We start from the raw sequence: 15,113 nt of genomic DNA on the forward strand, positions 1-15,113 counted from the left end.
TGGATTGGACAGTAGTAAGGAATATCAAATTGACAAAATCTGAAGCTTCCAAGAACCCTCTGGAACAATTTTGGTGGCACAGGAATACCTTTACTTTGCTTTTTCACTCTTTTCTATAGCAAAAGTGCTCCACTTAGTGGCTTAGGTCTGGTTGTTGTGAAAGAGGATACTGTTTTGTTGCTAAATTCAAAGATATGTAAATGGTCAAATGTTTAACAAGTGGCATGAAGCGATGAATTCAAGTAGTTGCAATTAACCAAGAGCTACTTGATATAAAAACATCTTTACACATAAAGTTGCACGTAAAAACTGTGTATGAAATTTTTGTCATGGAATTTATAGCCTGGAATTCCTGCAGCTTCCAAAAAACGTATTCACGTGGAGAAAAAATGAGACACACCATTTTGGCCAAAGACTTTAGTCATATGTGACATTGTATATTTTTCACTGCACTAATGTAGGAAAAAAAGTGAAATGAATATAACATTGACCATAAAACATAGTGGCGTGGCATGAGTGGAGAACGGATGCAGCTTGGCAATCCAATTTACAAGCTGCTTTTAATTTTATTAAAAGGAATACATTTGGAACAATCCCGTCAAGCATTTTGGGGCCCCACACTGATTTCAATAGGAGTTGTCCGCACACGCCAGCTCTCTTCACTGTAATCAACAGGACTTAAAAAGGCTCAGTTTTGATTGGATTGTGCCCAGTTTCTTTATTCTCAGACTTGAAATCTATCCTGGGCATTGGAGAGGGACTGGGTACAGAAAACGACTACAATGCCATCCAGATAAAAAAACATGTAATAGCACTATGTACACAACTACTCCAAAGTAAAGGGACGCGGGTGGCGCTGTGGTCTAAACCACAGAACCTAGGGCGTGCCGATCAGAAGGTCGGCGGTTTGAATCCCCACGACAGGGTGAGCTCCCGTTGCTCGGTCCCTGCTCCTGCCAACCTAGCAGTTCGAAAGCGCGTCAAAGTGCAAGTAGATAAATAGGTACCACTCTGGCAGGAAGGTAAACGGCGTTTCCGTGCGCTGCTCTGGTTCGCCAGAAGTGGCTTAGTCATGCTGGCCACATGACCCAGAAGCTGTACGCCGGCTCCCTCGGCCAATAAAGCAAGATGAGTGCCGCAACCCCAGAGTTGTCCGCAACTGGACCTAACGGTCAGGGGTCCCTTTACCTTTACTCCCAAGTAACACCACCGAACTCAGTGGTGCTTATTCTGGAAACTGAGTCTAAGAGTGCATCCTTACTTAGTAAGGTTTTATTGATTTCAATGCAACTTATTTGTAAATACGTAACAGCAGAATGTCTTCTTGAAAAATGTAGTATTTCAAGGAGATAGCACGTATGATAGCAATTGATTGCAGTTATGGTTTTTAACATACAGCTTTAGCTACCACTCTGGGGAGGTGCAAGACTGTGCATCTCACTACTTTTTTGGGGGGGGGGGGGAAAGAGCTTGCCTTATAAACTTCGACTTGCTGCTGACTTGCTTCCAACTCCCCTTTTAAAGATGCTTGAAGCCTCAGAAGTTCATTTCCCTGCAAAACAAGAGCATCTTGAATAATTTAGCACTATGCTGCAGAAGAGTGAAATGAAGCAGCATCATTATTACTTTGTCAGAAGAGAGAACAAATTATTAGAAAGCATAGGGACTTACTGCTTGCTTTGAGTCAGCCAATTCCTTTTTCGTTTTCACCAGCAGCTGTTTGATCTTCGTGTTTTTCCCCTCATACTCTTGTACAGTATTCTGGAATGATTCTAGTGAACAAAGCAAACGCTGAAGGTAATTTATTCAGAAAGCAAGCAGCAGAACTTTCAATGAAATTCTTCCAGATTTTTCTATAAAGGCTTGGAAAGAAGAAATGAAGTTTCCTTCTTGCTCCTTATTTTAAACTTTTTACTGGAATTAAAACTATACCAGAATGTTGCAATTTTCACTTCAAAATACTATTTTCAGATAAGAAATGCTTTAAACCCAACTAAAAATCTAGACATCCTTTTAGAAGAAATAGAGTGAATGAACAGCTATAAAGATTTATCATCGACGTGAATTTTTTTTTTCTAAGGGGTGTTGGCTTTTCCAACCTACTGAACTTTAAACATTTCTGAAGTGGAATATACTGCCACTGATTTGTAAATACTATGGCACTTGGTTAATCCTAACAAAATAATTTTCTTGCAAAGTTATTGACCTCTGTTTGGAGGATGTAGCTTCTCTGCTATTCTGAGGCATACCTTTAAAAAACCCTCTTACTGTACTGAAGCATCCACAAAAACTTATTTAGACACACGGAGGAGTTTAGTGCGCTACTCACTGATTTCTTCCTGCAGTGTCTCTTGCTTCTGCTTCTGAATTTTAATCTCTTGCTCAAGGTCTTCAATTCTGCTGCTTTTGTCGGTAATCTTTTGATTAAGTTCTTTTACACAACGCTCATAATCAGCCATTTCCATGTCCATCACTGTACTCTTATGCGCATCCTGTAGGTTTACAAACACACGGCACCTGCAAGTTTTAACTTCTACTGCTGCTTTGGCTGGTCCCGTAGACCTAACATTCCTGCCAAACATTTATTCTTTAGCCCCGTTTAATATGCCATGGAATACCCAAATAAAAAACAAGATTCTATATATCAGGCACGTCCAACTCCAAAGAGACTGCAATCTACTCCCAGTATAATATAAATGGCAGTGATCTACCCACTGTTGAGCTTTTTGGGGGGGGGGGTTAGCCAAAGTTGTTGAACTTTTTTGGGGGGTGGCGGCCAGAGTTGTTCAGCTTTTTTCACGAAGTGCTACAGATAAGTTTGCTTTAGCATTCCGCTTTTCAAAACGTTCACAAATGCTGTGGCACCGACGCAGGAAACTAGCGCCGGGAGACGGAGGCGGGGACATTACTTGTGTGCGATCAACCAAGATCGTGTGGCGATCTACCTGTCAATCGCAATCGACTGGTTGGATATCCCTGCTATATATGAATCGCCAACATACTCGTGAATTGGCTTGGAGTCCCCATGCTGAATCAGAAGACCCTTGGCCTTTAGAAGAGACTTAGGGGAGGGGGAAAACACAGCAAAGACCTATTCTGTAGTTCTGCATGCTCTTTTATGGATTCTACCTTCTGAAGAAGAAGAGGAGGAGTTTGGATTTGATATCCTGCTTTATCACTACCCTAAGGAGTCTCAAAGCAGTTAACAACCTTCTTTCCCTTCCTCCCCCACAACAAACACTCTGTGAGGTGAGTGGGGCTGAGAGACTTCAGAGAAGTGTGACTAGCTCAAGGTCACCCAGCAGCTGCATGTGGAGGAGCGGAGACGCGAACCCGGTTCACCAGATTACGAGTCTACCACTCTTAACCACTACACCACACTGGCTCTGAGTGAAAAGATGGTAAATATGCAAAGATAAGACAGGGGGGAAAAAGAGAGAGGTAGATATAAACTACCAGGCTACCTTCTTTGCCAACTCCAGCTCTTCTAGAATTTTCTGAAGATGCTTCTTTTCTTTCTGAAGTTGTGTTTGAAGTTCTTCAACTTCTTTTGCAGCATTAGTGTGGTCCTGCAAAGAAAATAGCGCAAGGGCTACTCATTCAGAAATAGGTATCTTATTCTGTTCTATTTTCTGCTCTCCTAACACATCTCACTCACCTTTATCTTTTGTTCTTTTAGAAGCTTTTCAGCCTCGAGTTCTTTATCGACTTTTGCTTTGGCCCTCTGAGTTTCCAGTAGCTGTGTTTCTAGCAGCTTAGTGTTAGTTTGCAAAGTCTGAATACGAGTCAAGAGGTCTTCATTAGCAGAACGCCACTGGTCTTGCTAAAAAGGATAGCAGCAGCATTAGCAGAATCAGGATGGGAAATGTTCAGCTACACCACTTAAAACACTGGGGATTTCACCCAGATACCATTTTCAAAAGCCAGACTCCCCCGCCCCCCACTGTGAGGCTTAAAATAACTTGCTTAAAAGCCTTCAATTCATATAGGCTTTCCATGTAGTGTGAACAGCCATACTTTGTATGCAACGAAATATACTGTTTTTCTGAATTTTATTTTGTATATGCTTTACAGTATTACGGCATACACCATTCTGGTATTTTCTATTTTTACCAAAAACCCCACAAAACCCTAACATAAACATACTTGAAAAATATTAATTGCTTTTAACCCACTTTTGTTACTTTAATGGCCTGAGTCCTGGATACATCGATCTCAGGAGAGCTTAAATATGCCTGATTCTAAGCAAATGTATGATTTAACTGGTTCCTTTCTGCAAATGGTCCCTAGTGGTAATGATACAGCACAAGAAAACTACTGCAGACAACCCTGCGTGATATAACATTTCCGTCAGCTGGAACAGATATTAATGATCAGAGCAACTTTCTCATAGTTCCCCCTGAAGGACAAAGATATCTAATATAAGTTGGCTCATTTCTTACATACTTATACATTTCTTATATACAATATACTTAAAGAACAGCATAATTTAAGAATACATTGGGGTGGGATGGAGAATCACTTGTCTCTAACAAAACTTATTGTTTCCACTTTAAAAAATAAATCCGTGCCACCTTCAGAGGCACTAAATACTATCTAAACAATATTTTTTAATGAAACTCACGATTAAACCTTTATGTTCCTTTGTGAAAATAAAGAGCCAGATTTCGTTATAGACTTTTTCTACCTTTGTATTTCAAAAAATTTCAGTCTTTTGGATTGGTAGCAATCAGCTATGATAGTGAAATAAAGCCTCCATTCCAGGCAGCACTGCTGTGAACTAAAAATGGTGTGGGCAGGGGGAAGAGTAGGGATGCTGTTACCCTAAAGACCTGCAGTAGGTTTCTCAGAGTCATGTGGCTGGCCACTGTTGGAAATAAACAGTGCTCAACTAGAAAACAAGTGAAGTGCCCAAGATCACAAACAGGGGCTCAAGCCCTGCAAAAGCAAAATTAATTTTCTAGTCTCAAGACTGCTCACTCCCCAATCTCCTCCCATTAATTCCCACTTTTGCTCCCCACCCCCCAAATAAGAACAAATTCCATTTGTATAGATTTTATATAACCAGCACCTGCTGAGCAGAGTTTTCCAGTTGTCTCGTCAGGTCATCTATTTGGTGTTCAAATTTACGAGCTCGCTCTTTTTCAGTGTCCAGCTGCTCTGCCTGCTTGTCAAACTCTGTTAAAAGATTCTTGGAGCACATACACATTCTATTAAGCCTTTATTTATGAGCCCACAACGTTCTGTATGCATAAGCAGCCACATTCTTTGTCAGGGTAGCACCAGGAAACAGAGCTACTTCTTAACATGGAAACAAATCTAGATTTTACTTCCTGGATACCTGTCTGAAAGATCTGCACTGGTGCATCCAATTGAAACTATACTGTTATATACCACAAAGCAAAATGGCATGCTAGATGAAGGCATTAAAAGTTCACATCATGTTTATCTCCATGTCATGAACTTGGGCTGGCCCAACAAGCAGCCAATCTTCAGCATCCTTGCTGAAAATATCTGGGAACTTGTGTTTTAACATGGAATCGTACTGCTTTAAAAACAGGCAAAGTGAAATAATTGCTAATTAAGTTTTATTTTTAAAAAATATATACCTGGTCAAAGATTCAAATATACGCCATTTCAGCCGACTTGCTAGAAAACTATTAAAATATTAATGCCACTGTACAATTAGACTGGCTAAAATGTATAAAGATGATGACAGATCTTTATGGGAAGCCAGGGGTAGAGAGGGCTGATTCTTATCACTGTTAGTGGTTTCTTCAGAAGATAAAAAGATTTTAGAGGAACATAACAGTAATACTTAATATTCTGCAAGTGAATATACTGTCTGACCCAGGCGTTTATTTAGCAATGTATTTTACTCCACTCTCTCAAATAAAGAGAATCTACTGTGTAATACACTGTCATTACTGTGCCTTACATATGCCAAATGGGGGATCCAAAGTAAAAACTCCATTAATTTTGAGAAGGGTGTATGAAATTTTGGGAGTTGGTCCTATTGAGCAAAATCACATGGACCTTGTGAGTCAAACAAGATCATCTGAACAAAATTTGAGAAGGAATTATGTATTCGATGGAACAGGCTAACATCCAAGAGACGGAAGTAGATGCATACTTATATTCTAAAACCTTTTTCGAAAAGAGCAAAATGTTGCTGGTAAAACAAAGCACAAAAGCACGTGGGGACTAACAGCCAAGTCAATTCACACACAAAAACTAGGGTTACCATGTAATTGGTAAGGCAGATCTATAACTGAGTCCTTGCCTCTGCTTTTTCCATTCTGTTAGATAGAATGGAGTTTAGGATACAAATCCTGACTATTTTTCAACTGCCCTGCTTATAAACAGCAACAATAGGTTCTACAGGATCTTTCTGTGAGTTTTGTGCAATTAAAACAAAAATGTAAAAATAAATAAATGATCTAAGAAGGAAACACCTTAGAAAAATCCACACTAACAAAGCAGTAAGCAGAGGGTTTTTGAGCACAGTGCTGTCCACTGCAAACACAGCCCCTACTTATAACACCCCAGCAGCTGAAATGCAGGTGCTTGGGAACAATGTGGGCACAAGCTCAGAGAAGCCCTAAGTGCTTCAAGCACAGCAGGAAGTGATGAAGATAAAGTACTTGTCCTTTACCTTATAGCTCTCTGCTGTCTGAATGATGTCTCCCATTGACGTTGATAGCTGCTGTCTCTCTGACTGCAATAACTTCACCTCTTCTCTAAGTGACTGTGCCTAAGTGCAAAGAAAGATATGAACCCTTGTTACTTCTACCAGTGATTGGACCCGAAGACAACCTTCTGTGAATGAAAAAAAAAGGGGGGGATTTCACTAACTCTCACCTCCCCTGAAACTTCCCACGCTACCTCCTACCTTGTTTCCTCTGGAACATATTTTCACAGTGTGCAGTGAAGCCAGGACCCAAGAGCGACCCACTCCCTGAGCTCACCAAACACCAAATCCCAGCCCTCATTAGCAAGCTACTGAGTTCCATGTACTGTAGCTTTGAAGCTCTTTGTCACAGAGAAGCATTGACCAACCCTATTCAGCATGAGGACTACACTGTGTTGGAATTCATGATTGCAGTCATGGGATTGTTGTTTTTCACATGACGGTGTATGTTTTGACTCCACAGAGTGGGAAGTGACGGAGACAGGATGTTTGTGTTACTGTGTTCCGTGATGTGGGACTATTGTCCTTCTTTCTTTTTCTCTTTGCTGTCCGATGCTAGAGAGAGAGGGAGCCATGTTGCAGTGCTCCGTGTGTTTACATGTAAATAAAGTAGATTAGCCAAAATGCTGAGTTGCTGAGGTCTGTTACACATGATGCGCAAACTCTGCGGATTCCTAAGTGTGCCGGTGTTGGTTGGCATCGGTCGCTGTGATGTTTGGGCACAAGAAAGCTTTTGAACCTCCCGAACGATTGCCAGGAGGGAGAGAACATGCCAGTCGGGCATGTGTCTCTGCCAGGGTCCTACTTGAGTGTAGGCTGAGCTCCTGACATATTGACCCTCAGTCAGCCACTCCCCTGAGGGCAATATGGCAGCAGTGAGCATGGCTGCTGCATGAATACACAAACATACACTCACCACACACGGACGTTTACCACATACAAACATCAGAGTGGCAGTCACTGAGCATTCGTTTCCTTAGTCATAGATACACTATTTCACACACATGTATACAGAATCAGCACTTCCAGCATTCCTGACACATGTTGGGTTGGCTGGAAACATTACTTTTTTTAACTCCGCACAGAAGGATCTGTGCTGGCAAAAGACAGCCTGGAGTGAGGGAAAAAATACTGCCTTTCACTCTTAAATGTATACTCACTGCTCTTTAGAGATCAAACGGAGTAGTTTATATCTTGAACAGGCGATAAAACCCCCTCAGATCAGGAGATAAAGCAGCAGGGGCTCAAATCAGGCCACTTCCTGTGGCTTGGCCGACAAGATGCAGCACACAGGTCATGGGTTAGTCATTTGTGCCATAAAGAGAATGCGGAACAGCAAATCCAACCTTCCTCACAGCTCCCAGTACGTTTCCGAGCACAATTCAAAGTGTTGGTGTTGACCTTTAAAGCCCTAAACGGCCTTGGCCCAGTATACCTGAAGGAGCGTCTCCACCCCCATTGTTCTGCCCAGACACTGAGGTCCAGCGCCAAGGGCCTTCTGGCGGTTCCCTCATTGCGAGAAGCAAAGCTACAGGGAACCAGGCAGAGGGCCTTCTCGGTAGTGGCGCCCGCCCTGTGAAACGCCCTCCCACCAGATGTCAAAGAGATAAACAACTTCCTTACATTTACAAGACATCTGAAGGCCCTGTTCAGGGACGTTTTTAATGTGTGACATTTTAATGTATTTTAAATCTTTGTTGGAAGCCACCCAGAGTGGCTGAGGAAACCCAGTCAGATGGGCGGGGTACAAATAATATTTTAAAAAATTATTATTATTATTATTATTATTATTATTATTATTATTATTATTAACTTGTGTATTTACTGTAAAATGCATGGCAACTCCACATGTAGAATTGTGTCCATGTCCCTTTTCCCCATGTAAGTACTGCCATGCAGGAAAAAAATGAGATGTATGAAACAGCCATTTTGGCAAAGACCAAAACCTCTCAAGTCAATGCTGAATCTACCTGCCCTGGTTTCAAGGTCTGCTGATCTTTATAACTTCCATCTTCACTGGCTCATATGCATCCAGTCCTCTAAAGTAGGCGGACATTTTGTCAAAACTGAAACTAAAGACTGAGGTTAGATGAGAATGGAGGCTACCAAAATGCCACCAGCCCATTAACAATCACAAATGAGAAAACTTTGGAACCATCCTACTCGGAACAACTTAAAAGCAGGCCTAAAAAGACCTGTGGGGCCCCAGAAACACACCCGCAAACATCTCACGAGGAATAGGTACAAAACATATGGAACTTGATTCCAGTTACCTCTTTCCTGCTGCATTCCAGTTCTTTCCTTAATTTCACGGCAACAGCTTTAATTTTATTTCCTTTTTCTTCTTTCTCTTTCAGTTGTCTTTCCAAATTCACTGAATGAGCAAACAAAACCTATTTTAAAATGTGAAGGCAAAAACATCTTTCGGAAATAAGAAATAATTCATTAATAAGTATCAGCTTCATTATATTCACTAAGCAATTAAGAAATGCTTTTAAATCACAGTAAAAATGGTCACATCCCATAGCAAGATCTATTTACACACCACCTCATGCAAATTAACCCACAGATCGTTCATATGTTTTCTTTTCTTTTTTAAAATGGAAGCCATACATTTCAGGATTCGAAAGCAGCCTGGAAATCGAGGACTCACAGACTGAACACCCTATTTTGTCTTTATCAGAGCAAACTATCTCCAGAAGATGCAACTTACTTAGGTTGCAGATTTGTGAGATGAGATGGAAACAAACATTAAATACTCAATTTATTTACACAGCAGCAAACCTGGTTAAAAATATATATATATACCCATTTTTTCTGCTTCTGATAACTGCTGGTCATCCTTAGCAGAAGACTCCTCGACAGAAGCCTGCATCGCAAACACAATAAATTAGATGGATAGCTTGATCCTATCACTGAATGTAACTCATCTAAAGTAAGAGAGACAGAGCTTGTCCCAGAAATGCCTTCTTAGAGACACTTATTAATGCAATTTTCTCTCCAAACAGTAGAGCAGCGACACAGATGTCTGCTGCTGCTTGGTGGTGGGGTTCCCAGAGACAAAGCAAAGTGACCTGTGGTGTCACTGTGACATCACAATGGAAGCTGTTGAGGCTGATTCCTTCATTCTGCTTTGCTCGGTGTAACACTGGACTCCTAAGTGTTAACAGGAATTCCTAGTTACATCTGCTATTTGTTTCTATAGGATAAAGACAAGCAGATAAAACTAGGAAAGGCTCCAGTAAGAATGATATCACTTTTTAAGATCCAGCAATACATGCCTTTTCTAATTAAAAATGGCACCATTGGTTTCTCTCTGATCCTTTTCCTCCTCAGACTAGCTATTTTATTTATTTACTATTAGTATTTCTTTACTGCCCTATGAGCAGAACTCTTTGGGCAACAAGTTTCTTCTTGATAAGGCAATGACAGAGCATCCCTGAAGCATTATTCACTTACAAAACCATCTAGCTTCATTGCTTTATCACCTCTAAAGTGTCTCAAAGTGAAGAATACTAAAAGTCTTGAAGACCCTAGCTCAATTTCATTTTCTAGAATTTTTGGGGAAATCAGTAACGAACATAGAATTTTCACCCCTGACCACTTAACACAATCTTAAAATGCATTTAGTGGCACAAGACCAAATTTAGTGGCAAGAAGACCAAATTAGCAGCCACTCTAAAAGAATGGTTTTCAAGAGTTATTGTGAACTCAGGGATAATTAATCTTCAGAACACAAATCCAACCCATAACCCAGGTTTCACATCTATAAAAGCTTATATCTGGGGATGAAAGGAGGAAGCATGCTTTCACGCAAGAGTTGTGTTTACTGCATGTACCACAACACTGTTGTACAGGCAGTAGACAAGTCTATCACGCAAAGTATGAAATCCTCACCAACCTCACAAGAGATATGAAGAGTTCAAGTTTTGTGGTATTTCTTTTGCATGTAAGAGCAAAAGATTGTAACCAAAGAATTTCACAATTCCCACCACTTTCCCAAATTCTGCTCTAAAGAGGCTTGGGGGATAAATGGGAGCAATTCAATAATAAAACCCTAACCTTTAGCAAAGAAAGCTCAGCCTGCACGTTTCTGACTTCTGTTTCTTTTTGCTCAAGGATTAAGCTTAATTTTTTCCGCTCCTCTTCTTGATCTTTTATTTTGCTTTCACAGAGTGCGTGCTTTTCAGATAGATCTTCCATACACACTAAAATATCTTGGTTCTCATTCCTGAGTTTTTCACTGGCGTGTTTCAGCTCCTGGATATCTAGCTGCAGGGCTTCTTTTTCAGAAACAGCCCCTTCCAACTCTTCTCTTAACAGGAGTTTTTCGTTTTCATAATCGTCCAAAAGAGATCTGAGTTCCAGGCAACGGGCTGCATTTTCTTCCTGCAGCCTCTGCATTTCCTCCCGTAGGAGAACGTTTTCATCCTTTTGTGAGTTCAGACTTTGTATCTCTTGCTTCATTTTTGCAAATAATTCATTCGCAGCTTGCAGCAGACCGGGTACATCTTCGCCTTCATTTTCTTCTGGGTTTCTGGAGCCCATCTGCTCAAGGAGGCTACAGAGCTGACTCACAACAAGAGATCTGAAAGCCTTTTCTTCCTCAAGGACCTTAGTCAAATGGTCTTTCTCTTCACAGACTGTTTGCAATTTCGTTTCTAAATTATCTGCTTTCTCTTGAGACACAATCCAGCCCCGCTTTTCAGATGCAATGCTTTCCAGCTCTTTCCCTGCTTGGTCCCTGTCTTCCTTGAGCTTGTTATTTTCATCATGTAGATTCGCTACTTCAGATGAGAGGTGCACTTTATCTTGCCGAAGAGCTTCAACCTGCTGTTCCAATTCCCCCAGCTTCAGTTGGTTCTCTTCTTTTTCCACTTTCAGTTTCGCCATCAACTCCTCTACCTGTTGCTCCAATTCACTGTTGCAAAGGCTAAGAGCCTCAACCCGTTGCTGATGTTCCTCAGCCGCTGCCTTCTCCTCTTTGCATTTCCCCTGGAGGCTTTCTATCGTCTCAGCAGAGCATTTCAGTTTGTCAAGGATGCTATCGTTCTGTGATGAAAGCTCACTCTCCTTCTCTTCCAGTTCTTTCACTGCAGCCTCTCTTTGATGAAGAGAGGCAACAAGTTTCTCATTCTCTTCCTGGAGAGTCCCTATTTTATGCCTTAGTTCTTCCAGCTCCTCGAGTTTGGAGGAAAGTTGTTCTGTATGTTCCCGGAGCTGATTTACAGTCTCAAGGAGAACATCCTTTTCACTGAAAGCAGCTCTAAGCTTTTTCTGTAGTTCATCAACATCTGAAGCTTGCTGCTGTTTCATGGATGCAAATTCTCTGCTTATCTTCCCAGCTGATTCCCCCAATTCTGTTTGAAAGGTTTCCATCGTTTCACGCAAGCTCTCATAACTAGCAATTGCATCTTCTTTCTCCTGTAGGTGCTTCTGACATTGCTCTTTAAGATCCACTATCTCAAGAGCCAATGACTGATTTTCTCTCTCTAAACTTAATGATACTGATTGTTTAAGCTCGCAAATTTCCCTTCTATGCTTTTCTAACAATTCTTCAATTTCCAGACTATTTTCTTTTATAGTCTTCTCGTGTTGTTCTGTTACTGCCTTCAACTCCGATTTTAGTTTTTCAACTATGCCACAGTGATCCTCTTTGGCAAGCTGCAGTTCGTTAATTTTGAACTCCAAATCTTCTTTTTCGTGGAAGAATTCATCCTGTGCATGCTGGATTTCCACTTCCAGTTTCATCTTAACATTGTTCATGTAGGTTAACTCATCTTGTAATATACTGTGTTGAGATTCCAGTTCTTTTAAAGCATTTTCTAAATGTCTGGTCTTTTCTGCCATTTCCGTTTCCAACTGCACATTTCCAGATTCTAGGCTGTCTACATCTTTCGTTAGAGTTTGCCTTATGTATTCCAGTTCACGCTCATATTTCTCTTTACAAGCACGCAATTCATCCTGCATGTCCTTCTCTTTTACCCTGTATTGCTCTATTAAGTTCTGCTTTAGCTGATCTACCTTATTTCGCTCCTCTTCACATGCCTTGACAGCAGTTTCAAGCTGACATGTCAACTCAGACACCTCCTTTTGGTGAGCAGTCCTCTGTTTGCCTAGCTCTTCATCTAATCTATCCATTTCCCTTTGGTAACACTGAGAATTACTTTCAATGACATCTTGCAGTTTGGCAGTTTCCTCCTTCTTGCCCTCAATGGAAGCTTCCAACTGTTTCTTCAGATTCAATATTTGTTCCTCATAGGCAGCCTTAGTCTGATGGACCTCTTCCTGTAGCCTTTTAATTTCTTCGTGGTTATTACTCTGACAATTAAGCTGTTCTGTGAGCTGCTCTTGTTTGCTCCTTTCTGCAAGCAGTTCCTTTTGCAACGTGGCAATAGTTTCATCATGTTTGGACTGTGTTGCTATGGTTTCATTCTTAAGACCTTCGATTTCTTTCAGGTAGTCAGTGTTCAACTGTGCAAACTTCTTCTGCAATTCTCCTTCCTTAGCGAGAGCAGCCTAATGATAAAATATTCAGAACATATATGCATATTTTAATCATTTTGTAAGTGTATGCCCAATTTACAGCACTTAAAATATCAAAATCAAACCGAAACCCACCCAATACCCATCCTTACTCCCCAACCCATCTGACAGAGGGAACAATCTAGCAACAAAGAAAGACACAAAAATATGTATAGGAGATCTGAACCACTGGCGTTACTTCATCAACATCTGCCTTCCCATCCAAGCTGAAAACATATTTCTTCAATTAAAGGCAAAATACAAATCTGACCTATTACGAAATAGGATTTCAAAGGATGCACAAGATTTACTCTCAGTCTGCTTAAATAATATATATATTTAATCTACTTTATTGCTCTCCATTTTATTCCATTCACAAAACTGAGCATGCAACTTCCAACTTAAGTAACTGTGTGCCTTATATCTAATGGCAGTTGTCATCTCTTAACTGACATACATACCAGAAAAAGCAGCAGAACACATTTTACAGACGAAAAGAATTTAAACCATATTTTGTTCTTGGTGGCAAGATATACTTCTGAGAGATTTCTAAAATGGGAAACTTGAGAGGCCAGATAAATGAGAAGTGTTTCAATTGTTTGATGTTTTGGCAATATCTTAATACTCCATCTGCTGGGAATAACACTTGTGCCACCTCACATGTCTAGGCATTGGCAAGAGCTCTGGTTTAAAAAAAAAAAAGATGTTTAAAGCAATTTCCAATAAAAGGTTGAGAGATTAGTAAGCCTTACTGCAACAGAACCATTGGCCCACAGATAGCTAATGTGATGCTCTCCAGTTGCTGCTGGACTACAAATTTATCATCCCTGGCCTCTGGTTGTGATGTCTGGAGCTGATGGGTGTTGTAGTCCTGCAACAACTGGAGGGCACCACATTAGATACCCCCAGCCTATTGAATATCTCTTCCCCAGAGAATACACTCGCGTCTGCTGTGCCTCCCTGTTTTAGGATCAAGGAAAGGGGCAGTGCGTGACACTTGTGAACTTGGAATAGAAACCAAAGGGATTAAAAGACAGGAAAGGCTCTCTTTGACAGAAATATATTAAATAAGCTAGAAATAGGGAGTACCTCTGCTTCCTGTTGCCTTTTCACATTTTCCTTTTTCAGAGCTAGACACTGCTGCTGGATTTCAGCTTTCTCCAGAAGAACAACATCCAGCCTCTCTGTGAGGGCCTAATTTTAAGAAGGACAGAGCATGAAGGAAGAACCCACTTCACTATAAACAAAAACACAAGAGGAATTGTATTTCTTTAAGATGCGGAAAGGTGTCTCATTTTTTAATTGACATTTGCTTCCTGTGCCACAGAATAAATGGAGACTGAGAGTTCTTCAGCTGCACTCAGTGGGCTAAATTATTAACCTACTTCAGCACCAAACCCAGAGTTTGATCATGTGTCAGAAACTTGGGCCTGATCCTCTGGCTCCATTTACATTAAAACCACACAGAGATATTCACTCTAAAGTTACCTGAGTTATAATTTCTTTTATGGAAAGTCATCCTTAGACAGAAAGCATTGTTAAATCAATCAGAACCTGACCAGGGATATGCTCATGGGGCAGTTCTGGGGCTACTAACAAGTCTGGTAAAATCTAATAACAACATTGTTTGAAAACACATCCATATCAGAATATACAACATGGTTAACCTAACTATGCGCTGAAATTTTCTTTATCTGAAGCTTAACTAATGAATTTACTGCACTGATCTAGGAGAGGGGAAGAGACATGGGTATGAGATTATTATAACCATCATGTTATTACTTATTGGCTGTGCTTAATGCTTACAGTCACGTGACTGAGCATCAGATTTGCCATTTCCCCCTCTTCTCAGGTGTAACCACGAGAAGACTTAGATGTTTTCACTGTCATTTTCAGC

At 40.7% G+C, this 15,113-nt stretch overlaps 1 protein-coding gene across 1 annotated transcript in view; it reads right to left on the reverse strand.

Annotated features, from left to right (window-relative positions):
• The window catches only part of GCC2 (GRIP and coiled-coil domain containing 2), a 30,822-nt gene that overhangs the window by 9,932 nt on the left and 5,777 nt on the right, over positions 1–15,113 (reverse strand). The window contains exons 5-15 of the mRNA XM_083610404.1: positions 14,306–14,410; positions 10,754–13,210; positions 9,500–9,560; positions 8,965–9,065; positions 6,656–6,754; positions 5,072–5,191; positions 3,659–3,823; positions 3,465–3,569; positions 2,330–2,492; positions 1,672–1,772; positions 1,475–1,552 (exon numbers count right to left, since the gene is read on the reverse strand). Coding sequence (XP_083466530.1) covers positions 1,475–1,552; positions 1,672–1,772; positions 2,330–2,492; positions 3,465–3,569; positions 3,659–3,823; positions 5,072–5,191; positions 6,656–6,754; positions 8,965–9,065; positions 9,500–9,560; positions 10,754–13,210; positions 14,306–14,410 — 3,555 coding nt within the window. The remainder of the gene's footprint in view (positions 1–1,474; positions 1,553–1,671; positions 1,773–2,329; positions 2,493–3,464; positions 3,570–3,658; positions 3,824–5,071; positions 5,192–6,655; positions 6,755–8,964; positions 9,066–9,499; positions 9,561–10,753; positions 13,211–14,305; positions 14,411–15,113) is intronic.

This window comes from Podarcis filfolensis, assembly GCF_964270895.1.
Source record: "Podarcis filfolensis genome assembly, chromosome: 4".
Taxonomy (NCBI): Eukaryota; Metazoa; Chordata; class Lepidosauria; order Squamata; family Lacertidae; genus Podarcis; species Podarcis filfolensis.